General features: G+C 44.4%; 1 protein-coding gene across 1 annotated transcript; it reads right to left on the bottom strand.

Annotated features, from left to right (window-relative positions):
- Window positions 1–6,972: 6,972 nt before the first annotated feature.
- Window positions 6,973–24,788, bottom strand: LOC132835318 (Y-box-binding protein 2-A-like). Its single transcript, XM_060854764.1, has 6 exons — window positions 24,704–24,788; window positions 22,568–22,631; window positions 20,806–20,839; window positions 14,519–14,608; window positions 9,341–9,460; window positions 6,973–7,065 (listed from the first exon to the last, which is right to left on the bottom strand). The coding sequence occupies exons 1-6, from the start codon at window positions 24,753–24,755 to the stop codon at window positions 6,973–6,975; spliced, it is 453 nt and encodes a 150-aa protein (XP_060710747.1). The 5' UTR covers window positions 24,756–24,788.
- Window positions 24,789–26,949: the final 2,161 nt, after the last annotated feature.

Consider the following 26,949-nt stretch of genomic DNA (forward strand, 5'->3'; position numbering starts at 1 on the left):
AATTTGCACTAGAATTAGTCTTGCCTAAATGCATCACCTCAGATTTGTTTGGATTGAAATCCATCTGCCACTTTTCCACCCAACTCTCCAGTTTATGTCCTCTTGACTTCCTCGACAGTCCAGTATGCTTTCTGCTACTCCAGTCTTGGTGTCATCTGCAAATTTGCTGATCATAACAGTGCCCTTTTCCAGATCATTTGTGTCTATCACAAGTGGCCCCAACACTGACCTCTGTGGAACACCACTGGTCACCTTTCTCCATCGAGAAACTCATCTCCTGTTCTCAACCACTTCATTATCCACCTAGCTAGAACACCCTGCACACCATGTGACTTCACATTCTCCATTAGTTACCATGGGGAACCTCAAAGGCCTTACTAAAGTCCATGTACATGACATCAACAGCCCTTCCTTCATCAACTTGGTCACTTCCAAGAAGAACTCAAGTTGGTAAGGCACAATCTCCCCTCTACAAAACCATGTTGCTTTTCACTGAAAAGTCCCTTCCCTCAGACTATTGACATACTACTCTCAACCTTTCCTGGATGCTTCATATAAATTCTACTCCATCCAGACCTCTGACGCCAAGTGTATCCTAGTCAGTGTTGGGAAAATTAAAGTCTCCCATCACCACTACCCAATTGCCTCTACATCTTTTCATAAATCTGTTTACCTATTTGTTCTTCACCTCATGCTCACTGATGCGAGGCCTGTAATACAACTCCAACAATGTAACTGCACCCTCATTTCTCAGCTCCACCTATAATGCCTCACTACCCAAGATTTCCATTGTGTCCTCCTTTAGTGCAGTGATATCACCTGACCAGCAATGCAATTCCGCCCACAGCCACCACTTCCTCAGGAAGTTCATTCCATACTCAAACCACCCTGTTCAAAATTTGTACATCTTCAAGTCTTTCTCCTCTCACTTTAAAGAGGTGCCCCCTCATCTTAAAATCCCCCATCCTAGGGAAACCACCATTAACCCTGTCTTTACCTTTTTAAAAAAAAACTTCTGCAAGGTCACCTTGCAACTCCTACACTCCAGTGAAAAAAGTCCCAGCCTTTCTATGCAAGTGAAACCTTCCATACTTGGCAACATCTGAGTAAATCTCTTATGAACCCTCTCCAGTTAATATCCTTCCTGTAACTGGGCAACTCGAATGGGGCACAGTATTTCAGAAAAGAGGCCTCACTAATATCCTGTACAAAGGAAATAATCAATTTCCTACTCTGTAGCCATTTTGGTTAGGTAGTCAAAAATCTACATCTTGCTCCAATATCTGACTAGACAAGATAGTCAAGTTCACATATGCACCTTCAAATGCTCCAACCCACAAGATTTACTTTGACTGCTCAATGACCTCCCTGTGCAATTGAAAGGTAACTCAGCAAGATTCCCAAATAAAGCAAACAGCTGGCTAATGCACTCTTTGGTAATTTAATGTACCAGATTAAAATAATGGAGTAGCCAGTGATTAAAATGTCTTAAGCAATGCTGGAAAGCTGAAATACATGTCTGAAATGCACAGCTGGCCAATGTGAGAACAGAAAAGGAGTATGAATTTATTTGGAGAGGGTAGAAGCAAAGAGCACACTGAAGAAAGATTGTTCAAGCACACAAAGACAATGCATGTATGGGGGAGAGCCAGAGTCCAAGCCCACTGTTCTCTTGAGCAGAGTCAGACTCCTGCTCTCTCACCATAAACCTGCAGAGGCAAGTATAATTCTCTTTTGCAATGCTCTATTTCACCAGTTTTAAGCTATTCAAGCAGTGCATTCCAGACCCCAAACTCAACTTTGATCACTTCCACTTCAAGCAATTACTTGAAATCTGTGCTGATATCAATCCTTCCTCCAATGGGAGTTTGTCCATCTGGACTGGCTGGACCCCTCATGAGAACACCTCAAATCAATTCCCAACCTCTTTCCAAAGATCTGATTGGACTTGATGTTTTCGCTGAAATCCTTATCCCTGGAACAGTTGTCAATCTTGCCTTCACATCCTCAAAAAAATTCAGCTCCTGGAACTGGACAACACTACAAGTTCAGTATTACCCCCTTGCTCATATACTTCACAAGATCAGTTCAACATTTCCTACCACCTTCAAAAATGAGCAGTACCACCTTGGTCTGTGCTTCTGCACCTCCTTGAGAATTGTAACATTTGCTCATCTCCCTCCAAATGGGATTGTCTTGTTCCTCTGCAGAGGATCAGGTCACAGCAACACTGCACTAGTTATCTGTGCTGTCCAAAGTTCTACACTGCCCTCAATTCATAATGCTGCAAGTTTCAAAATGCCCTGCACCTGGAGGGTTGCAGTAGGTGCAGGAGGCACCTCAACACCAGCTTGCTCTTGTGCCACAGGAGCCTGGGCAATTGTTCTTGCCCTGCGGCGGAAGAATGAACGACGGAATCGCTGGCGTGCAGGCAGAGGCTGGTCAGTCTTGGGTTCCTTGTCCTCATCCAGGTCCCCTGACACCTGCTGAGGTGGTGGGCGTGGACGGAAAGGTCGCCTGCAGGAGAAAGCCAATTACTAATCAATGACAACTGTTGATTGACAGCTTTACTATCACCCACATCCCAATACCAAGTTCCACACACCCAACTGCTAGTTGGATAAATTAGATTCAACTTGGGGTTTCAAATCAGTGGCCCTACCATCTCATCCAGCCCCCAATACCCATTACACCTCCCAACCTAGACTCCACATTCCTCAGGATTTCTGCAGTCTTCCATTCTGCCTCTTGAATATCAGATTCCCATCACTTCATTGACAGCTCCCCATGCATGGCATAATTGTATATTGCACCATTAAGCAATTGGAATGTTTTAGGTACTTCTCCAGAGGATTAAAATCCCCAACATTAAGCCTCAAGGAGATAATTTGATCCAGGGTGTCAGACTGTGTCCTGGTAAAGGGTTTACTGCAGGTGTACATAGATGGACAGAGTGGTGCATTGGAGATCTCCTCCACTCAGTAACAAGGAAATCAAGCTAATGCTACAGGGTAATAGATTAAAAAATTTACTTGACTAGCACAATTTCAGATTTCTAGTACAGCTATCAATTGTTGTAAAATCCCAGCTGTCACTAATGTTCTTCAGAATAGGCCAAGTAAAGATGGCTGAGGTGGTTACAGAGCCACATCATTCTGAGCCACCTTCTGAAAAAGGTGGAACATTCATCAAGTGGAACTAGGGATAGGCAAAACATTACCAGTGATGCCCATAACCCATGAAGGAATAAATAGAAGTACACCTGTTTAGGGAGAATTAGCAACATACTCCAGATATAAATCTCACTCCAAATAAGACTGACTGATTAGGACTATTTAAGTGAGGCCTAGTGATATTATCACTCGACTTAGTCCAGAGGTCCTGAGAACCATGCCATCAATGGTGATATTTGAATTCAGTCAGGAATTGGGAGTCAAATGACAACTGTCAATTATCAGGAAAAACCTGATCTGGTTCAGTCATGTACTTTAGGGAAGGAAAAGACCATCCTTCCTGGTCTGGCCTACATGTGACTCCAGACTAACTGCAATGTACTGCCCTCTGAGCAATAAAAATCAATTTGATGCCCTGACTAGTGAAACCCACATCCCACTAGCGATTGAAACTAGATTAGTAGTAATCAGCATGTCAACAGATTCTGATAAAACAAACACTGCTGGATTGCATGTTCAGGTGAAGGCCAAAGGCTATAGGAGAGCAGGCTAAATGTTCCAACACATTACCTGCGGAATTGGGATCGTGGTCTGCTTCCAGGTGCCCTTCGTTGACCTTGTTGTTGAGGTTGGACTTGACCAGGGTCAGACACTGGCTCTTGGTTTGTGGAGACCTCGCCCTGAAAGGAAAGCAGTTTTGTCACTTCACACTGCAGGAGGCGGCCAGAGTTATTCAGGTTCGTAGGTTTGGGAAGCACATTTTTGTCTACCAAGTCAAGCAGATTTTCTTACAATCAAATTCAAATGAATCAGCTGAATTCACACATACACCACTAAGAATTCAAAACAGATTGAAATGAAAGTTGAACTGAGACTCTGAATTGCTGAGAGATTCGCAACTGTTGGGGGAAGAAAATTGAAGTGGTACGTATTGTTGAAATACAAGTGTTACTTTTTGGAAATGCAAAAGAATGAAAGACTGATCAACAGAACCCTGCATGTTGAGGGCCCTGACAGCAGAGTGGCAGAAACATCCAGACAAAGCATCTCATCTTTTTGTCAGGAGAAAACCAAGCACACTTTAAAAGGCAGACAAGACCCAAGGTCACTTGATCAACAACTGAATCAAGGAGTGACTATTGCCATACAGGTGGCATGGTGGCTCAGTGGTGAGCACTACCACTCAGTGCCAGGGACCTGGGTTCAATTCCAGCCTCAGGCGACTGAGGTTTGCATATTCTCTCTGCACGAGTTTCCTCCAGCTGCTCAGTTTCCTCCCAATCTCACTGAGGGATTTACTCACCTGGACACATCTGTTCAAAGTTGATAGGGTTGTTCAGAAGGCATATGGTACGTTGGTATTTATTGGTATGGGATTAAGTTTTGGAGCCACTAGGTCATGCTTCAGCTGTACAAAACACTGTTAAGACCACATCTGGAGTATTGCATACAGTTCTGGTCACCACATTATAGGAAGGATGTGGAAACTTTGGAAAGGGCGCAGAGGAAATTAGGATGTTACCTGGGATGGAGGGAAGATATTAAGACATGGGGGGAGAGGGGCTGTTTGTTAGAGGGAAGGTTGAGAGATTTTTTAATTAAAACATACAAGATAATCAGAGGGTGAGATAGGGTGGACAGTGAGGGCTTTTTTCTTGGATGATCGAGGCTAAGATGAGGAGACATAGCTTTAACTTGAGGGATGATAGATATAGGACAGATGTCATGTAGTTTCTTTACTCAGTAGTAGGAACATAGAACAGCCTGCCTAACTAAGGATATTCAAATGGGCATTGGACATACACATGGATAATAGAACAGTGCAGGTTAGATGAACAGATTAATTTTACAAGTCAGCACAGTGGAGGGCCAAACGTTCTATGTTCTATTTCAAACATGTGCCAGTTAGGTGAATGGGCAATTTAGCATGGCCAATTATGTTCAGAGATGGGTAGGTGAGGTGCATTAATCAGGGGTAAATATAGGGTAGGGGAATGGGTTAGAGGGTCAGTGTGGACTTGGGCCAAATGACCTGATTCCATACTGTAGACATTAATTCTAATTCAGGTAACACTGCAAAAATCAGAAGAAAATGACTGAAAGACAACTTACCACATTGTGGTCTAGATCTTTGGAAGTGAAGTATATGCAAGGTAAATAAAATCCAAAAAGTTAGGGTCAAACAGTTTGTCCTTTGTTATTCTGAGCCGAGTTGTAATGCATGTGAAGATGGAGTAATTCATCTATTACTTCAGATATCTTTTCACTGACCATTACCTTTTTTTAAAATGTATTACAAGTAGAACTCCTGTTGCCAACAAAGCATAGTCAAAGTTCTTTTGTCCTGAATGACCAATTGCCAGGGACTCGTTGGAATTTTACTTAGTGATAAAATGTGGAAACAGTGGGGCACAATTATTTGTACAATTTTCCCAGTTAGAGTCTATTCTGGACAATTGCAGTGAAGCAAAATCCCTCTTTTCAATACCTTGTTATCACAGAATCCCAACAGCGCATAAGCAGGACAATTCAGTCCATTGAGTCTGTACTGACTCTTCAAAGAGGGTAGAGCCACCCCATCTCCTTAACTCTACATTTCCAATGATTAATCCACCTAGCCTACAGATCCCTGGACATTCAGACAATTCAGCATGGCCAATCCATCTAACTTGCACATCTTTGTACAATGGAAGGAAACTAGAGCACCTGGGGAATCCACAGACATGAGTGGAGAGTTTTCAGAGTTACCCAAGGATGGAATTGAATCTGGGTCCCTGCCATAGAGGCAATGCTCACCACTGTGCTAAGATGCCATCCACCATTGCTAGTTTTAGCACCAAGGGCCATTCCAAGTAGAAAACAGTGGACCAGGAACATGCCAGTAGATTGTAGAAGCTCTATCCTTAGCACTGAGGCCAACTGTAAACTACACAAGGAGCAGCCAGCATTACTTTTGACTCCTTCCACCACCCCCCCCACCCCACTCTTACTGGAGAAATGGACACAAGTAGGACTATGTAGTGGTCAGGCTTCTGAATGACAGGGCCAACATTGCCTTTTAAGAAAGGCAGATTTCTTAGCCTGACAGCAAGAATTCTAAAAGAAAATCAGGAACTAAAACACAGTCACTCACTCCAGCTGGCTGTCCCTCTCCATCTTGGGGAGAGGCCTGGGGCCTAGGACGCCGCCGAAACCGATTTCGATTGAAATAGGGAAGTGGGGGACGTGGACGTTGGTCAAGGGGCTGTTGTTGCCCATTAATAGCCTCCACTGTACCCTCCTTCTCACCAGAAGTTTCTGCTGGCTCACGTGTTATTGACTGGCTGCCCTGTGAAGAAAAAACAAAAAGTGAACTGTCAAAAGGGAAAAAACAGTAGGAAGTCCCCTCTATTGTCCTCCCAAGGCAGGTACAGGGTAGAGTTAGATAGTTGTAGTCAAATTGAGTTGATAAATAGAAGCAATACCAGAGAAATAGGACAGACCTCCATGCTGGTTTAGGACCTCACTTCTAATCTTGCCAACTTTTCCCACAAATCCCAGAATACATGCTGGAACACAATCACAACTATCCCCAAGTTCCACTCAATTCACCTTCCAAAAGGGAAAAAAGTTTACCAGGGCATTGTCATGATATACAAAGAATTTAGTCAACCAAGCAGTTCTAACACAGCAGATGAATAGGGAAGATTTGGAGGCACATGGGCCAGAAGCAACAGATGGGATTAGATTAGTTTGGGATTATGTTCAGCATGGACTGGTTGGACCAAAGGGTCTGTTTCCATGCTGTACCACTCTACAATTATGACCAAGCAGACTGGGCATCTTCAGCTGAGGGGGAGGTGGACCTGATCAGAGTGACACTGGCTATTTGGCTCATGGAGACCTCATCACCCTGAAAAGGAAAGCAATTTTGTTATTTGACACTGCAGGAGACAACCAGAGTTAATCAGATTTCATAGACAAAACTAATGTGCTTCACAAACCCATTTTCCACTAGTGGTTGATGCACTAAAATCTATTGGGTGATCTGATAAGATAGACAGGTGCACGGTTTGCAGTTGGAGGCCTGGCATCAGAGTCCCTACAAATCCTATAGGAAATTCCTGAGTGAAGAAAATGTGGAATATAGTGGGAGGGGAAAATAGTAAACAATTTTTTTGTTTATGATTAATTGATTTTATCGTTGTCTACAGGAAGAGTGCCAGAAGACTGGAGGATAGCAAGTGTGGTTCCCTTGTTCAAGGGGAGTAGGGATAACCCTAGTAACTATAGGCCGGTGAGTCTCACTTCTGTTGTGGGCAAAGTCTAAGAGAGAATTGTAAGGGAGAGGAGTTATGAACATCTGGATAGGAATAATGTGATCAAGGATAGTCAGCATGGTTTTGTGAAGGGCAGGTCGTGCCTCACAAACCTTATTGAATTCTTTGAGTAGGTGACTAAGGAGGTGGACAAGGGTAAAGCAGTAGATGTGGTGTATATGGATTTTAGTAAGCCATTTGATAAGGTTCCCCATGGTAGGCAACTGCAAAAAATACAGAGGTATGGCATTGAAGGCGAGCTGGAGGTTTGGATTTGGAATTGGCTGGCTGGAAGACAGTAGTAGATGGTAAAAGGTTCATCTTGGAGTGCAGTTACTAGCGGTGTTCCGCAAGGATCTGTTTTGGGACCATTGCTGTTTATCATTTTTATAAATGACCTGGAGGAGGGGCTAGAAGGTTGGGTGAGCAAGTTTGCGGATGATACGAAAGTCAGTGGAGTTGTTGACAGTGAGGAAGGATGTGGCAGGTTACAGCAGGATATAGATAAACTGCAGAGCTGGGCAGAAAAGTGGCAAATGGAGTTCAATGTCGCCAAGTGTGAAGTGATTCACTTTTTGGTAAGAGTAACAAGATGGAGTACTGGGCTAATGGTAGGCTACTTGGTAGTGTGGATGAGCAGAGGAATCTTGGTGTCCATGTACACAGATCTCTGAAAGTTGCCACCCAGGTAAATAGTGCTGTGAAGGAGGCATATGGCGTACTGGCTTTTATTGGTAGAGGAATGGAGTTCTGGAGTCCTGAGGTCATGTTGCAGTTGTATAAGACTCTGGTGCGGCCGCATCTGGAGTATTGTGCAGTTTTGGTTGCCATACTATAGGAAGGATGTGGAGGCACTGGAACGGGTGCAGAGGAGGTTTACCAGGATGTTGCCTGGTATGGTAGGAAGATCATATGAGGAAAGGCTGAGGCACTTGTGGCTGTTTTCATTGGAGAAAAGAAGGTTTAGGGGTGACTTGATAGAGGTGTACAAGATGATTAGGGGTTTAGATAGGGTTGACCATGAGAACCTTTTTCCACGTATGGAGTCAGCTATTACGAGGGGGCATAGCTTGAAACTAAGGGGTAGTAGGGAGAGGACAGATGTTAGGGATGGATTCTTTACTCAGCGAGTCGTGAGTTCATGGAATGCCCTGCCAGTAGCAGTGGTGGACTCTCCCTCTTTATGGGCATTTAAACGGGCATTGGATAGACAGAGGATAGTGGGCTAGTGTAGGTTAGGTGGGCTTGGATCGGCGCAACATCGAGGGCCAAAGGGCCTGTACTGCGCTGTATTTTTCTATATTGGGAAGTTGAATAAACACTAGGGAGAAAACTGAAGGTTGACAGGGTAAGGAGCAGATGAGGGGCAGCTTTGGTCTAGCAGAAAGCAGAGCACACCAATTGGGACAAAGCTTGCTTGTGATGGAAATTTTATGCAACAGCTAAACTCCCACTGACACGCATTCTGCTATTAGGACCAGAAAAAAAGTGGCCTTCCTAACCAAGAGCATTATTGTAGCCACTCCAAATCCAGTTGAACATTAAACAATCTGAGCACAACCACCACCTAGCCTATTCTGCCCTGGGTCACTTGATGCCATGTAGTACCAGACTTCACCTTGTGCTCACAATCACCAGCATCACAATGTAATATTCTGACAAGCAAATCTCCCCTTGATCCACTCATGCGACTTGGGTAAGTCACCCAGATTCATTCTTGTGTGGGAACTGTTAGCAAGGTGCCACTTTATCCATCCCCAGGGATGGAGGGGAGGGTGCAGTTTGAAGGATTGGTAACTTTCTCCCACCACGTGGTTAAAGGTACAGATGTATCATAAATGGCTTGTTGGAAAATCTTTGGTCACTTGCCGGAGCCACACGAGCCTGGCGTCTGACAAAGCCTCTGCGGAACCGGCGACGGTTTGGGGCATAGGGACTCCCTTTGACTGGAACACCTCCTGGGCCAGTCACATTTGCAGCCTCAACAGTCTGTAGTAGAAACAGCAGAGAGAAGGTGGAAATCAGGTCATATCCATTATAAAGTTGAATCACAATCTCAATACTTTGGCTGAATGGCCCTCTGAGGTATGTCATTGCTGTTACTGCACTCTGCAAGAGCAACCTCCTCCCCCTCCACATTCTTCCTTCAATTGGCCAAGCCTTCTCATTACCAGCACAATACCAATCCTAACTACTCACTGAAAAGGTTGATAGTGTACCGTATTCAACTTGCTTTGTCAGTTATTTGACTGACCAAGATCTTTTGCACCTTAAGGGATTAATGTTTCGTTGGTGTAATCCGTGCACTTGAAAAAGTGGTCCAGGTTTATGTGAAGCCTTTTAATGTGTTTACCCCAAGCCAGCTTAGTCGGCCTGTGCCTCACATCTGCAATGTCTTTAAAAAGATTTAAGGCCCTATAGACAAACACCAGGTTGATCAAGGTGGAGAAAATAGGCCAAGTGTGTGAACTTCAGGAACAGAGACCTAGAGCTTCTACAAGCATGCAAAGACAAAACAGGAGTAGGCTTTCAAGCTTACTATGCCACAAGCATCATGGCTGATCATTGGCAACACAGTAGCTCAGCTGTTAGCACTGCTGTCTCAGCACAGGGACCCAGTTTGAATTCTACCTTGGGCAACCATCTGTAGAGTTTGCATGTTCTTCCTATGTCTGTGTAGGTTTCATCCAGCTGCACAGTTTGCTCCCATTGTCTAAAGGTGTGCAGGTTAGGTAGATTAGCCATGCTAAATTGCCCATAGTATCCAAGGATGTGCAGGCAAAGGGATTTAGCTGTGAGAACTTCAGGGTCACAGGGATAAGGTGGAGGCAGAGGGGAAGGGGATCTGGATAGGAGGCTGTTGAGGGGATCAGTGTACTTGATGGGCCAAATGGCCTGCTTCCACACTAGAGATTCCACAATTCAACTCAGTTCCCCATTCTTGCTTTATCCCTATAGAGAAAGATCATTCAGCCCTAATACTAACTCCTTTCAAAATAATTATTTTGGCTTCAACCAGTGCCAGAGAATTCCACAGGCGCAATAGCTTGGGAAGAGGGAGATTCCTTGTGATCAATCTAAATGGCCTACCCTGTTATCCTTAACCAGATCCTAGTTTTGGATTCTCCAGTCACTAGGAACCTTTGACTTATCTGGTCCTGTGTTACGAAGTTGTAGGCATGTACTATACTTTTAAGGGAGCTGAAATTTCTGGCTGACAGTGCACTAAGTCTCCCTTCTTCCCACCATCAAGGAATCATTCTAGTAATATCCTTTCTATAAGGATAACAAAACTGCAGTAGTTCAGGTGTGGTTACACCAAGGCCTTATACAATTGCAAGGCATCCCTGCTCTATACTGATCTTCTCACTATGAAGGCCAATGTACTATTTTCCTTCTTAACTTGCTTATTTCCAGCAACTGGAGTACAAGGTAGTGTTGTATTGCCCTTTCCCAATCTAGTGGAGTGCCACAAGGATCGGTGCTGGGTCCTCTACTTTTACATAAATGATTTGGATGTGAGCATAAGAGGTGCAGTTAGTAAATTTGCAGATGACACCAAAATTGGAGGTGTAGTGGATAGCGAAGAGAGTTACTTCAGATTACAATAGGATCTGGACCAGATGGGCCAATGGGCTGAGAAGTGGCAGATGGAGTTTAATTCAGATAAATGCAAGGTGCTGCGTTTTGGGAGAGCAAATCTTAGCAGGACATATACACTTAATGGTAAGGTCCTAAGGAGTGTTTCTAAACAAAGACCTTGGAGTGCAGGTTCACAGCTCCTTGAAAGTGGGGTCGCAGGTAGATAGAATAGTGAAGGTGTTTGGTATGCTTTCCTTTATTGGTCAGAGTATGGTGTACAGGGGTTGGGAGGTCATGTTGCGGCTGTACAGGACATTGGTTAGGGCACTGTTGGAATATTGCGTGCAATTCTGGTCTCCTTCCTGTAGGAAAGATGTTGTGAAACTTGAAAGGGTTCAGAAGAGATAAATAGACAAAGTCTTTTCCCTGGGGTCAGGGAGTCCAGAACTAGAGGACATGAGAGGGGAAAGATATAAAAGAGATCCAAGAGGCAACTTTTTCTGCAGAGGGTGGTACATGTATGGAATGAGCTGCCAGAGGATGTGGAGGAGGTTGGTACAATTACAACATTTAAGAGGCATTTGGATAGGTATATGAATAGGAAGGGTTTGGAGGGATATGGGCCGGGTGCTGGAAGGTGGGACTAGTTTGTGTTCGGATATCTGGTCGGCATGGATGGGTTGGACTGTTCTATTGGACTGAAGGGTCTGTTTCCATGCTGTACATCTGACTATCACCAGATATTTGACTTGTCTGCATTTCCAAAGTGGAAAACCTTATCTATCCACAATTTCTCTGCCAAAGGGTACTAAAGCAAGAATGTATGGAACATAAGTTGCTAAATATTTCTCTTCACATACTGAGAAAAAAGGTTGGTGAAGTCAAATATAGGCCTCTTAGTCAGAGAAAGTTACAATGAGGAATAAAGATGGCAAACCAAATCAAATTTATACTTTGTTTATGTCTTCAAAACAGGAAGAAATCTCCCAAATTGTTGGTGAACAGTGTCTAGTGAGAGGACAGAACTAAAAGAGAAACAGGGAAATGGTCAAGAAAATGGATAAACTCCAGTGGATGTAATTCTAACCAATCCAGTCTCCCTTCATCCCATCAAGCCAGGAATCATTCCACTAATATCCTTCTCCAGATTAAACCTCAAGGCCTGATTATCTACATCCCAAAATAACTAAGTGGCCTGAGAAATACTGGATATCATTGGTGGTCACCTCCCAAGATTCTATAGCCTGAAACAGTCTCTATTGTTTGGAGGGTTGTTAAAGTAGCCCCACTATTTAAACAGGCAGAGAGGAGAACAGCTCAGTGTAATTCCCTGTCCAAGATATACTACAGTCCATTAAAAGCTAGTTGAGCCAAGATCCAACAGGGTCAACTGATAAAATTTCTGCTTACTTAGTCTTCCAAAAATTTGCATTGCAACTAGCAAAGGGGAAGCCAATGGATGTGGTTTGCTTGGATTTGGGAAGGCTTTTGACAAGGTCCCACAAAGACTAACAAAATTAAAATCCATGGGATTTAAAAAAGTGTACTGGCATGAATAGAGAACTGGATGACAAGCAGCAGACAGTTTGAACAAAAGTCTTAACCAAATAAGAGGCAATGACCAGTGGAGTACTGCAGGATCAGTGGTTGGGCCTCAGCGACCCAACACAGCTAGAAAAAAAAAATTAGTCTCTTAGAAACAGGAGTATTAAGAATTAAAAATCATAGAGCAATTCTACCAAGAAGCTACGCAAGTGTCAAAACACTCTAGAAGGAAGGATCTTTGGGAAGAAATAATGCATGAATTCCAGAAGTGGAGAAACTAATAGGACTGATTCTGAAACCTAATCGAGCCTCAATCTACATTCCAAGATACTAAAGGAGGTAGCCATAGAAACATGGAGGCATTTGTCAACATCTTCCACATTGAGCTTGGAACAGCCCAGTACAATGAGGGCAGCAAGTGCAACAGAATAGCACAGGAATTACAGATCATTATGACCTAGAATTAATAAGAAAAATGGTGAGTTGTCTTAAGGATGTGATAACAGGACATCTGTAAAGTACCAATATTACACAAAGTCAACATGTACTTAAAGGGACATGTTTATTACATCAACTCTACAGTTGTTAGAGTAGATGGAATACCAGTGGATGTGGTATATTTTGATCAGATAATACAAAATCAGTAATGTGGGATTGGCGACAATGGATTGAGCATTATTGGAAACATGGTAGATGCAGTATGGCATGGATAATTGTGAAGTTGCTCATTTTAGTTGGAAACTTGAATGTCCTTCTACACTAACCATTGTATGCTGCATTTGCATCCTTGCTTTCAGTCAGCAAGACACTGTTGGCCTTCAAGTAAGAGGGTTTGTATCAAGGGCCTTGGTGAGACCACACCTGGGAATACTGTGTAGTTGTCTCCTCACCCAGGAAGATTAGAGCAAAATATTCACAAGATTGATGCCTAAACTAACAGGAGATTGGGTTGGCTGAGCCTCTAGAGTTTAGAAAGATCTCATTGAAACAATTCCCACAAGGCTGCACAGACTGGAAGCAGTAATATTCCTCTTGGCCAGACAGTTCAGAACAAGGGACACTCTGGATTCAGGGCAATAAATTTCAGGCAAAAAAAGGGAACAATTTCTTAACCCTGATGGATCTATGAAAACCTCTACCATAAGAATGTGGCAATGCCAATGTGAGAAAGTTAGAACTCACATCATAGGTTAAAAGTTCAACATGTTTATTTGGTCATCAACTTTATTTGAAAGCACTGTTCCCGTTGAACTACAACCTGGTCTGAAAGTGTGTTGCTGGTTAAAGCACAGCAGGTTAGGCAGCATCCAAGGAACAGGAAATTCGACGTTTCGGGCCAGAGCCCTTCCTGATGAAGGGCTCTGGCCCGAAACGTCGAATTTCCTGTTCCTTGGATGCTGCCTAACCTGCTGTGCTTTAACCAGCAACACATTTTCAGCTCTGATCTCCAGCATCTGCAGACCTCACTTTTTACTCGAACTACAACCTGGTGTCAATTTGAAGAAATGTTGCTAGAAATCTAAAGTGTGCCAAAGGATATGGGAAGAGAGCACAAGTATGGCATTAGATTGAATATAAACATAGCAGATCATCTTAAAGTAGAGTAGGCTCAATGAGCCAGTGCACACTTGCCATGATTTGTTTTACAACAACCATTTTACTGAAGGAAACAAACATCAACCCTAAGGACATTAGGAAGGGGGGAGTTTGGAGTTTAGTGCCCTTTTGCCTTGGGCCCAGTGACAGACAGTACTTCTGCTTAGCATGATGCCAAACCCCTCCCCTGGAGTTGAACAGCCAGCCAGAGGTAAAACTGATTAAAAATATGGACAGGTGTTGGGGTGGAGTGCCACAGGAAGTGGGTCAGCCAGGGACCTGTGCACCACCCAAATGCATTAGGAAATTGGAACATACCTCTGCCTTTGCTCCCTCGACGACATCAAACTCCACAATCTCTCCATTCCCAACACTTCGTAAGTACTTGCGAGGATTGTTTCTGGTGATGGCAGTCTTCCCAGGGTCAGGGAAAGGGGATACCAGAGTTAGGAGTGTAAATGAACAGCATTGCACAAAACTCTCCAGAAGAGAGCAACGTGGCACCCAGTTTAGGAATGCAGGTGACTGACCGAGGCAAACCTCCATGACAGGTATACAAGTAGATAGTGGCAGGTTTGCAGTGCAAGTGACATGAGTACAGCAACCACCTATATTTACCTAGCAGCTTTCATTGGATATCACTACAGCAGTGATAGTCAGACCAAATCCCTGATGAATGGCTTCTGTCCGAAATGTCAATTCTCCTGCTCCAAATACACCTGACCTGCTGTACTTTTTAGTACATGTTGGAGATCAGGTGAAACATCTGCCATCCTTACTTACTCCCAGACCAAAATTTGACCCCAAGCTAAGTCAAAACATTACAGAAGGTAATCAGAAGCTTAGTCAGGTAGGTTTCAAGGAGGGTCTTTGAGGAGAGGTTGACATGTTGAGCAAACTCTGGAGGCAGCTCAAGACAGCTACCCACAGTAGAAAGATTACACATGGACAGCACAAGGCCAGAATCAAATGAGGAGATTTTTAAGACCAGTGCAAGTTGGCAACAACAGGACAAGATCAGAGCAATTTGAGTGTGCATGCCCATTTAAAACAGGTCAGAGTGTGGTGCTGGAAAAGCAAAGGTCAGGCAGCAGAGGAGCAGGAGTCAACATTTTGGGAAAAAGCCTTGCCTGGTGAAAGACTTTTGCCTGAAACATCAACTCTCCTGCTTCAGATGCAACTTGATCTGCTGTGCTTTTCCAACACCACACTGACACGGATTTCATCTGCAGTCCTCGCTTCCTCCTTAAAACCTAGTTGCCACCATGACTGGCACCTTATGGGCTCAGGGGAAAGACAGGTGAACAGGATTATGCATAACATCAGACAGGTGCACTTGTTACTAGTGGATTCATGGATGAGGTGCCAACTACAGAGCACTGGGGCAGGCCACACTGCACAAAAGGTTCTTCAGGAAGTGAAGTAATAGTCCAGTAAGCAATACACCAAGCTATTTGACCTCAGGAACCATCATTTAACCCCATCCTCGTCTGCCCTGAACATTAATTTTATTAAATTCCTTCTGAAAAAAAATAAGATACCACATTAGTCTACTCAAGAGTTCAGGATGTTGGAAGCAGCTAAGACAATTGAGCAAAGGGGTGTTTTCAGCATGGCAATTTGCAACTAAGTGCCACAGGGATCAGTGTTGGTGTCACATTACTTGCAATTGTCTTGACTTGCATGAGGAAAGTGATCGTAATGTTGCCATGTTGTGGCTAGCAAGGGATGAGGATGACATTTAGGAATAGGAAAGGCAAAGTGGCTGGCTTTTATTTCAAGAGATTCATGCTGCCGGTTGGTATAAGCGCAGGCTTAGTGATAATCAGGATTGAGCGAGAGGAAGGCAAGCAAAGACAGATAAGATGCTTAACATACTATAGGGGTGGAGATAGCTACTAGGGCAGTAGTGTTCTCGTGAGGAGAGTGGGTGATCACAAAGCAGTCTTATGTCCCTGATGACCACATCTGCAGGAAGTGTGACTGGCTACAGCTCCTCAGACTGCATGGTTCAGTTGGACACACTGAGGAGTATATGGTGGGCATGGGTGGGGGGGGGGGGATGGTAGGAAAAGGAAGAGAGCAAGAGAAAGAGTGAAGGAAGAGAAGGTAAAAAACTGTGATACACACCAGTTATGTAGAGATTATAGGTTCAGTCAGGTAGGTGGGCGACTACCAGGAGAGACGTGCTCGTAGTGCAAGAGCCTCCTCTGGCTACTCCCCTCTCGCAGGTATACTGTTTGGTTGTTGTTGGGCAGGAAGCCTTTCACATAACTATCAGCAAAGTTCAACCAAATATATATAGTGATAGAGACTCACTAGTTAGGGGCAGTGTTGCCTCACTGGTGCCAGAGTCAAAGACATGTGAGCAGTTGCATCAAATTCTTGAAGGGGGAGGGCAAGCAGCCAGAGGTACACATTGGTACCACTAATTAGGTAGAAGTTCAGGGATATGTAGGTTAGGTACATTAGTCAGGAGCTAAATGCAGAATAGGATAGGGGAATGGGTCTTAGTCTTCAAAGGATCAGGTGTGGACACGTTGGGCCAAATGGCCTGTTTCCACACTGTAGGAATTCTATTCTAACAAAATGGGATGAAGTCCTGTGGCTTGAGTGCAGGGAGTTTGGAAAGAGATGGAGAAGCAGGACTTTAGTAATCTAGTTATTCTCAATGCCACATGCAAGTAAGGCATGGCTGAGGAGCTGATAAGGAGACAGGGTTTAAGGTTCTTGGATCACTGGGACCTCTTCTGGGTCAAGGGTGATCTGTACAGGAGGGATGGGTTGCACCTAACTTGGAGGGAAACCAATATCCTCACAGGGAGGTTCACTAGTGTCACTTTGGAGGGTTTAAACTGCAGTGGCAGGAGATTAAGAACCAGGGCAGCAGGTCAACAAGTAGAGAGATTGAGGGGAAGGATCAGTTAGTCAGAGAGGAAAAACAGGCAGAGACAGGTAAATGAACACGGGCTGAAGTATGTTTATTTCAATACAAGGAATATTGTGGGTAAGATAGATGAGCTTAGTCCCACACACTGGTCCAGACTCTAATGTTATGGCCATTACAGAGACTGGGATGAGAGGGACAAGACCAGCTGCTTAATATTCCAAGGTTACATGGTTTTAGACAAGATAAAGGAAGAGGTCAAAGATGGAGTTGCTGCATTACTAATCAGGGAAAATGTCATCAGCACTCAGGATAATATTGAGGCTCATCCACTCATCCATGAGTAGAACTCAAAAATAAGGGTGCAGTCACTGGTGGGATGATAGTATAGGTCCCCCAATTGCTACCAAGACAGGAACAAATGTCAGGAAGATGCAACAATAACGTCGTATTGGGTGACCAACTTCCCCAATATTGACTGGGACTCCGTTAGAGCAAAGGCTTGGACAGGGTTTAGGTGTATCCAAACAATATATTTTTAGAACAGTATGTGGTTAGTTCAATTAGGAGGGGCCATTCAGGACTTGTATGGCTAATAGCCTGGCCTGGTGACTGACCTTTCAGTGAGACAGTAGTTTGGAAAAAAGTGATCACATCTCAAGTTTTACATCACTAAGTAGATCAGACCTTTAAAGAAAGTAGTAAATGGAGGGCAAAATATGCAGTTTTGGGAAGGAACAAGAATTAACTGCAAGTAGCTGTTTTCAGGCAAATCTACATTTGCAGTGTGGGAATTGTTTAAAGGCCTGCTAGTCAATTCAGGACTGGCAGGTTCTAGTAAGGATGAAGGACAAGGGTGACAGTAAAGGGAAATGGAATTTAGTCAAAAGGAAAAAAGCAGATATGAAATGTTTAGGAAGTGAAAATCAGAGGGCCCTTGAGGAATATAAAGAAAACAGGAAAGAATTCAGGCAGGGAATTAGGAGAGCAATGGGGGTGGGGGGGCGGGGGGAGAAATGAAATGATTCATGTTGCTGGAAAAGCACAGGTCAAGCAGCAAAAGAGCAGGAGAATCAACGGTTTGGGCATAAGCCCTTCAGGAATTCCTGAAGGACTTATGCCCAAAATGTCGATTCTCCTGCTCCTTGGATGCTGCCTGACCTGCTGCGCTTTTCCAGCAACATTTTTCAGCTCTGAACTCCAGCATCTGCAGTCCTCACTTTCTCCATGAAATGATTTGGGCAAGTAGAGCTAAAGAATAAGACATTCTATACATTTATTAAAGGATAAACAGGATGAGGGTAGGACCACAAGGATAAAGGAGGGAACTTGTTTTTGGAGGCAGTGGAAATGGGTAAGATCATAAACGATTACTTTGTCAACATTCACCTGGAGAAGGATAGGAGGATAGTGAGAGGTGTGTGGAGAATGGCAATATGCCAGGGTATTAAGTTAAAGAAAAAAAGCGTTTGTCTCCAAGAAAATTAGGTAGACAAGTCCCTAGGACCTGATTGTATTTACTCCAAGTTAGAGGGGCAAGAGATTGAGAACCCTGACCAAGATCTTTGTATCCTCCAGCCACTGGTGGTCCTGCAGGACTAGCTGATGTTTTTCTGTTCGGGGTGGGCAGGAGGGCAGCTTTTAAAAAACTTTGGTTAGGCCACACAGTATTGCATTCAATTCTGGTTGCCACATTGTCATTTACATAAACGATTTGGATGCAAGCACAAGTATACTTAGCAAGTTTGCAGATGACACTAAAATTGGAGCTGTAGTGGACAGCGAAGAGGGTTACCTCAGATTAAAACAGGATCTTGACCAGATGGGCCAATAGGCTGAGAAGTGGCAGATAGAGTTTAATTCAGATAAGTGAGAGGTGTTACAATTTGGGAAAGCAAATCTTAAAACTTATACACTTCACGGTAAGGTCCTAGGGAGTGTTGCTGAACAAAGAGGCTCATAGCTCCTTGAAAGTGGAGTCACAGGTAAATAGGATAGTGAAACTGGCGTTTGATATGTTTTCCTTTATTGGTCAGAGTAAAGAGTACAGGAGATGGTAGGTCATGTTGCGACTTTACAGGACATTGGTTAGGCCACTGTTGGAATATTGCGTGCAATTCTGGTCTCCTATCAGAAAGGTGTTTTGAAACTTGAAAGGGTTCAAAAAAGATTTACAAGGAGGTTGCCAGGGTTGGAGAATTTGAGCAATAGGGAGAGGCTGAACAGGGTGGGCTGTTTTCCCTGGAGCAGAGGCTGAGGGGTGACCTTATAGAGGTTTACAAAAGTATGAGGGACATGGATAGGGTAAATAGACAAAATCTTTTCCCTGGGGTCAGGGAGTCCAGAACTAGAGGATGTAGGTTCAGGGTGAGAAGGGAAGATATAAAAAGAGAACTAGGGGCAACTTTTTCCACAGAGGGTGTTGCTTGTATGGAATATACTGCCAGAGGAAGTGTTGGAGACTGGTACAATTGCAACATTTACAAGGCATTTGGATGAGTATATGAATAGGAAGCATTTGGAGGGATATGGGCCAGGTGGAACTAGATTAGGTTGGGATATCTGGTCAGCATGGGTTGGACCATTGGGTCTGTTTCCATGCTGTATATCTAGGACACTATGACTGACTATTATGGGAAGGATGTGAAGGCTTTGAAGCGAATGCAGAAGTAATTTACCAGGATGCTGCTTGGATTAGATGGTATGAGTGAAAAGGGAGGCTGGACAAACTAGGGTTGTTTGCACTAGAACAGCAGAGACTGAGGTGAGACTTAATAGAAGTCAAAATGCATAGCTAGCATTGATAGTCAGAATCCTTAACCCCCACTCGAGTTGTAATGCAAGGGGGTGTGCATCTAAGTTTTTTGGTGGGGGTAAGCAAGAGTTTGAAGGAGATGCGAACAGCAAAGTTTTTTAAACTACAGTGTTAAGAGTCTACAACATATTTCCAGGATGGTAGTGAACGCAGATATGATCGACATGCTTAATGGGCTATTGGATATATAAGGAATGGAGAGATATGGTCTAAGGGCAGACAGAGAGGATTAGTTTAACTTAGTCACTTTTGACATCAGTGGGCCAAGGGGCACATTGCTGTTCTGTACTGTTGTGTTCTATGTCAGTGATCCTTCAGAACGTTCTGAGTGGAACCCACTGGACCCAGAATACTAACTGTACATTCCCTGCACAGATACTGCCAGCTCTCCTCTGAAGATTCTCCAACATTTTCTGCTTTTGTTACAAAGTGTTTACCTAGGGCTTCATTGGAAGCAGACCACCAAATCCTGAAGTGCTTAATTCCTTTCCTGGATTTGTTTAAGTGAGCCATATTTGGGTGGGGAATCAGTAGGAATGGCAGTCACTTTCCCAAGAGAGAAAAGCAAACAGTCAAAATACTTGGAGCAAATGAAAGTGCAGAATGGCACGAAAACCACAACCAGAAAATGGTTAGTTAAAAATTAAATACTTAAGTGCTTCAAAGTCCAAGTTCACCAAACACTCAGCACAGGTACAGGATAGGATCAACACTAACCTGAACAATTTGCACGATTCAATCTAACTGTATCCCCACACTAAACAATACGTCAGGAAGCATTTCAAAGTTTGCTTTCCACCAGTAAAGTCTTAATTGAAAGGCTTAGAAAACAGTGCTCAACCCCTTATCCAGGCTACCAAGTAATCTCCTTTTCAAGAAGGTAAATGGAGAGTTCATTTTGAAACATACCTGATGAACAAATACATCCTGTTGTGTGTCGTGCCTAGATTGGGGAGGGGGGAGGAGGGGGATGGTGGGAAGGAAAGTAAATAGTGAGCATCTAAACATGGATTTTTGTAATGGCATCTTCAACATCGGGACCTCAACCAAATGACTATTTACAGACACTAAGTATGCCAGATGCTCTGCACAGAAATCCCACAAATCAAGACCAAACCCATTGTCAATTAAAAGTGTTGATCAGTTATTAGTTGGCTCAATAAACCAGTGATCCTGTTCTTTAAAACAAGCCATATCATAGCTTAGGACAGCAGAAAACAGCTGCTTCAGCCCAACTGAATGGTAGCAAACAGATGATCATTCTCCCACCTTTTCCCAGCAATATTGCATTTGAAATTGCACTGGACCAAGGCCTTGCAGCCCATCAAATCTTATACCAAGTAAAAAATGTAAACCCAATTTCAAGAATAGCAGGTTCAATTTAGCCATCCAAGCAAAGGGTCAGCCACAGGATCTTTGGAACAGCATTTCATTCAAAAAGGCAGCACCAGACAGGGCCAGTCAAGGTAACATGATGAAGTCTTTTGGGGAGGGGCAGGGGGTCCTTTTTTAAAAAAAAAGGACATTTAACTTTGGGTTGCGAGTCAATTTTGTTCACAACAGTGGTAATGAATAGACTGAAAATAGAACAGGACTGAACTCAACTGCGGTGGCCAGTCAGGGTGCAGAAAGACATGGAACACAGTAGGGAGTCCAAGGAAGGAACATTGATGAACTTTAACCTTAAATTTATATCTTAACATATTAAGATCATTTAATCATAGTAGGTAACCCAAGGTAAACTGCCAACTAAATGGTCCTAAACAGGCAAAACTGCATCACAAACAAAAACTGTGCAAACTTGATTTTAAAAAGGTGTTATTGTAGCTTCTGAAGTACCAGACATTGATGTTATAAAATGGGAGATAAAAACAGGTGTGGTGACACTGCAGAACATACCAACATTACCAGAGCTTGCAAGGTTTTGACTCAAGGCAGGTTAAATAAGCGAAGGCCCCCACACCCCCAGTTAAAGTGGTGACTCAATTGAAGTCTTCAATCACTGATTGACGGGGGGGGGGGTGGGAAGGAGCAGTGGGGGGGGGGGGGGGAAGGAGCAGTGGGGGGGGGGGGGGGGAAGGAGCAGTGGGGGGGGGGGGAAGGAGCAGTGGGGGGGGGGAAGGAGCAGTAGTGGGGGGGGGGAAGAAGCAGTGGGGGGGGGGAAGAAGCAGTGGGGGGGGGGGAAGGAAGAAGCAGTGGGGGGGGGGGGGAAGAAGCAGTGGGGGGGGGGGAAGAAGCAGTGGGGGGGGGGGAAGAAGCAGTGGGGGGGGGGGAAGAAGCAGTGGGGGGGGGGGGAAGAAGCAGTGGGGGGGGGAAGAAGCAGTGGGGGGGGGGGAAGAAGCAGTGGGGGGGGGGGAAGAAGCAGTGGGGGGGGGGGGAAGAAGGAGGAGAGAGAGTAAAATGCTCCTTGGGTGCTGTCTGATCTGCTGTGCTTTTCCAGCTCTAATCTAAACTGATTTCCAGCATCTGCAATCTTCACTTTTGCCTAGTTGATTTTAACCTTACTGCAAATCCTCTTGCAAGGATGCCTACCGTGAAGTTCTCCTTTCTCCACAAGAATGAGTCTCTCACTGCACCTATTGTACTCTTTGCTTCCCTCTCCCACACAGAACCTGTCCCCAGCAGCCTCAGAATGGGCAACAGAACCTTGGACTAATGGGAGAAAAGTTACCTTGTGATGAATCCATAGCAATTTCGGACATTAAACCACTTCACCGTACCGAGAACGCCCTTAGCTGTGGCATGCAAGAGAGAGCAGGTTAGGATAAAAAATGTAATTTACATGGAATATCCCTGAAGGAATATTCAGGCTTATTTCTAAATCTTGACCCCAAAAGCTCATTTCACAAATGCACCCCCCCAAAAAGGATCTAAAGGAGGTCTGTCACTTGCAGGTTAATTAGACATGCTGAATAGTGTTTTATCACCACACTCTAGGAAGGATGTGATTGCACTGAAGTGCAGAGGAGATACAGTAGAACATTGCCTGGGTTGGGATGTTTTAGATATAGAGGGGCATGGATAGGTTAAATAGACAAAGTCTTGTCCCTGGGTTGGGTGGAGGGTTCTAGAGCTAGAGGGCATAGGGCTGAGGGGGGGGGGGGGGGGGGGGAGGGAATATAAGAGACCTAAAGGGCAACATTTTCAGAGGGGTATGTGTATGGAATGAGCTGCCAGAGGATGTGGTGGAGGCTGGTACAATCGCAATATTTAAGAGGCATTTGGATGGGTAGGAGTAGGAAGGGTTTGGAGGGATATGGGCCGGGTGCTGGCAGGTGGGACTAGATTGGGTTGGACCAAAGGGTCTGTTTCTGTGCTGTATATCTGACTCTACAAGTTCAGATAGTTTTCTTTTAAACAGAAGGTTAAAAGCAACCTGATTGAGGTGTACTTTGAATTCATTTACCAATTCAGAAATACTAACCGATTAGAGTCAGCTGTGGAGCATGGAAACAGACCCTTGCAGGTCTGACTTGTCAGTGTCAGCCAAATATCTTTAATTAATCTCATCTTGTTTGCCAGCACCTGGCCCATATCCCTCCAAACCCTTCCTATTCATATACCCACCCAAATGCCTTTTAAATGCTGCAATTATATCAACTTCCTCCACTTCCCCTGGCAGCTCATTCCATACACCTACCACCCTCTGAAAAAGTTGCCCCTTCAATCCCTTATATCTTCCCCTGTTACCCTAAACCTATGCCCTCTAGTTCTGGACTATCCATGCCCCTCAATTCATAAAATGATATATGAAGTCACCCTAAACTACTGATGCTCCAGGGAAACAGCCCCAGCCCATTTAGTATATCCCTATAGCTCAAACCCCCTAACCCTGGCAACATCCTTGTTAATCTTTTCTGAACCTTTCAAGTTTCACAGCATCTTTCCTACAGCAGGGAGACAGTATCCCAGAAGTGTCCTAAACAATGTCCAGGCTCCTCGCCCACTGCCAGTGTTATTCTGTTATTGCTCCCGCATTAGATTCCAGTTTTCCTCAAACTGAGAAGACCAATGGATATTGGACAACTATTTGGGACCAACATCAATTGTGTTCAAATCCTTCAGACAGAGATTAGAAGCTAAATAGTTTAACCCTTTGAAGATAATTGCAGACATTAACGCACCAATAACCTAGTAAGGGTGGCAATTAGTTCGTATGCAACATACCTCCTCACATCGGCCGTCAGAGAGAGTAACTTAAAGGGGAGAAATTAAGGTTTAATCATTAAGATTTGGGGGGGGGGGGGGGGGGGGGAAAGAAGCTGATCGAGTAGTGTAAGGGCGGATGGTAATACAAACATCTCAAAATATAGTCATGCATCCCAGCCTCCTTTACAAGGAAATCAAAACTTAAACTCGGGGTAACTCTACTTTCCCCCAGCAGGCGGATCCTTGAAGGAGAGTAAAGTGTCCTTTACAGAGAGAGGGAGGGAGCATACCACGGGCTAAACAACAAATCAAAGTTCATCTTAGTCAGCGCCACCGGCACGCTGAAATAACCAGGACTTCAAACGCTGTAAACACAGATACAGCATTTTAAAAAGCCATTTAAAAGGATGGATTGAAAGAAAACTAACATGTCTTTAAGGCAAATCATCTAAACTATAAAGTCTGCATGCCTCAAAAATCTTTGAAGTGCATTAAAAAAAATAGTATGCTAAAGTAAAATGCGATTTTTCGATCCACAAATATTTAGATTGCCAGTTGGCAAGCCTCCAATGCGGGATTGAATGATGATCTTTCCCATTCAGCAGGGTGGGAGTTAGGGAGGGGACAGATGCAGCTTTTCGCTCTGTACATTTCATACCGAGGACTTTCTTTTCCACTGCATTGGGGGAACCACTCTCCGCCTCACTCATTGCGATTGTCCCGCTGGTAAGTTCTGGGAGCCGGGTGCCCTCCTCTGTCCACCCACTCCTTCCTTGATCCCTCCCTCCTTTCCTCGCTCGCTCTCTCCCCCTTTAGGAACCCACCCTTAAGAAATTCCGAAACTTTTGCGGCAACTTTTAAAGTCCCCCGAAAGGAGGGGGTGGGTTCCCATGGTCGCGCTCCTATTGGCCGTCCTGAAATTAACTCGCTGTCTCCCATTGGCGGAATCCGCCCACCGGGAAAAAAGCCGTCCCTTTCAAATAAGACATTCAAACAAATCAGAGATTGGTTCAAATTGCACCCCCCGTCTTCACCCACTCAATTTGACAGTCCGGTTTGGTGGGATATGGGCCGGGTGCTGGCAGGTGGGACTAGATTGGGTTAGGATATCTGGTCGGCATGGGTGGGTTGGACTGAAGGGTATGTTTCTGTGCTGTACATCTCTATAACTCACCAAACTCTCAAATTCTCCGATGCTCGTCCGACTGTACCAGCCAGACCTACCAGCTCTATTACCTGGAAATGCAGATGCAGCAGTTACTTGGTTACCCTGCCTTAGGAAGGATGTTGTGAAACTTGAAAGGGTTCAAAAAAGATGTTGTCAGGGTTGGAGGGTTTGAGCTATAGGGAGAGGCTGAATAGGCTGGGGCAGTTTTCCCTGGAGCGTCAGAGGCTGAGGGGTGACCTTATAGAGGTTTATAAAATCATGACACAACATCAGGTTATAGTCCAACAGGTTTAATTGGAAGCACACTAGCTTCATCAGGTGATAGTGGAGGGCTCAATCCTAACACACAGAATTTACAGTAAAATTTACAGTGTGATGTAACTGAAATTATACATTGAAAATTGATTGTCTGTTGAGCCTTTCATCTGTTTGAATACCATGATAGTTTCACTTCTTTCATGTGTAAATCACAAAACCTTTTTTTAAAAGTTGCATTCTCAGGTTAGCTGTTAACAATGGTGATAGCTAGACAATATGTTGAAGGTGTTAGCCCCCGTGTACACTGTCTATGCCATGATGTTTAGATTGATTCTAATCTAAAAAGTGAGCTAATGGAGTTTTACATGAATGCATGCAGTTTTTGATTGAAGTCCAATGTAACCCTGCAAGTACAAATTCACCCCACAAACAGATATGTGTGCATGTGGGTCTTTGACTGTGCGTGTGTGTCTATCTGGGTTGGGGGTTGTGAGTGTAAGAAAGTGTGTGTGTGTGTGTGTGTATGCAGTGAGTGTAGTGTGTCTTAAGTCTGTGAGAGAATGCATGTGTGAGTGTGTGTCTGTAACGGTGTGTGTGGGTATCTGTGTGCATGTCTGTTAATATGTGTGTCCGTGTGCATGTGTGTACAGGAGTGTGTGTGTGTGTGAGAGAGAGAGAGTGTGTGTGCGTGTGTGTATAGTGCAATGGTGGTCACCTGTAATGTGACATGAACCCAAGGTCCCGGTTGAGGCCCTCCCTATGGGTATCAAACTTAGCTATCAGCCTTTGCTCGGCCACTTTTCGCTGCTGCCTGTCCCGAAGTCCACCTTGGAGGATGGTCACCCGAAGGTCCGAGGTCAAATGTTCTAGACCACTGAAGTGTTCCCCAACTGGGAGGGAACACTCCTGTCTGTTGATTGTTGTGCGGTGCCCATCCGTTGTCATAGCCTTTGCTCAGTTTCCCCAATGTACCATGCCTCAGGGCATCCTTGCCTGCAACGTATAAGATAGAACCTTTGATAAGGTTCCCCATGGTAGTTGATAAGGTTCCCCATGGTACTTGATAAGGTTCCCCATGGTAGGCTACTGCAAAAAATATGGAGGTATGGCATTGAGGGGGAGTTGGGGGTTTGGATTAGGAATTGGCTGGCTGGAAGAAGACACAGGGTAGTAGTTGATGGTAAAGGTTCATCTTGGAGTGCAGTTACCAGTGGTGTTCCGCAAGGATCTGTTTTGGGACCATTGCTGTTTGTCATTTTTATAAATGACCTGGAGGAGGGGCTAGAAGGTTGGGTGAGCAAGTTTGCGGATGATACGAAAGTCGGTGGGGTTGTTGACAGTGAGGAAGGATGTGGCAGGTTACAGCGGGATATAGATAAGCTGCAGAGCTGGGCAGAAAGGTGGCAAATAGAGTTCAATGTCGCTAAGTGTGAAGTCATTCACTTTGGTAAGAGTAACAAGAAGATGGAGTACTGGGC

This window comes from Hemiscyllium ocellatum, chromosome 44 (assembly GCF_020745735.1).
Source record: "Hemiscyllium ocellatum isolate sHemOce1 chromosome 44, sHemOce1.pat.X.cur, whole genome shotgun sequence".
In the NCBI taxonomy this organism is placed as follows: Eukaryota; Metazoa; Chordata; class Chondrichthyes; order Orectolobiformes; family Hemiscylliidae; genus Hemiscyllium; species Hemiscyllium ocellatum.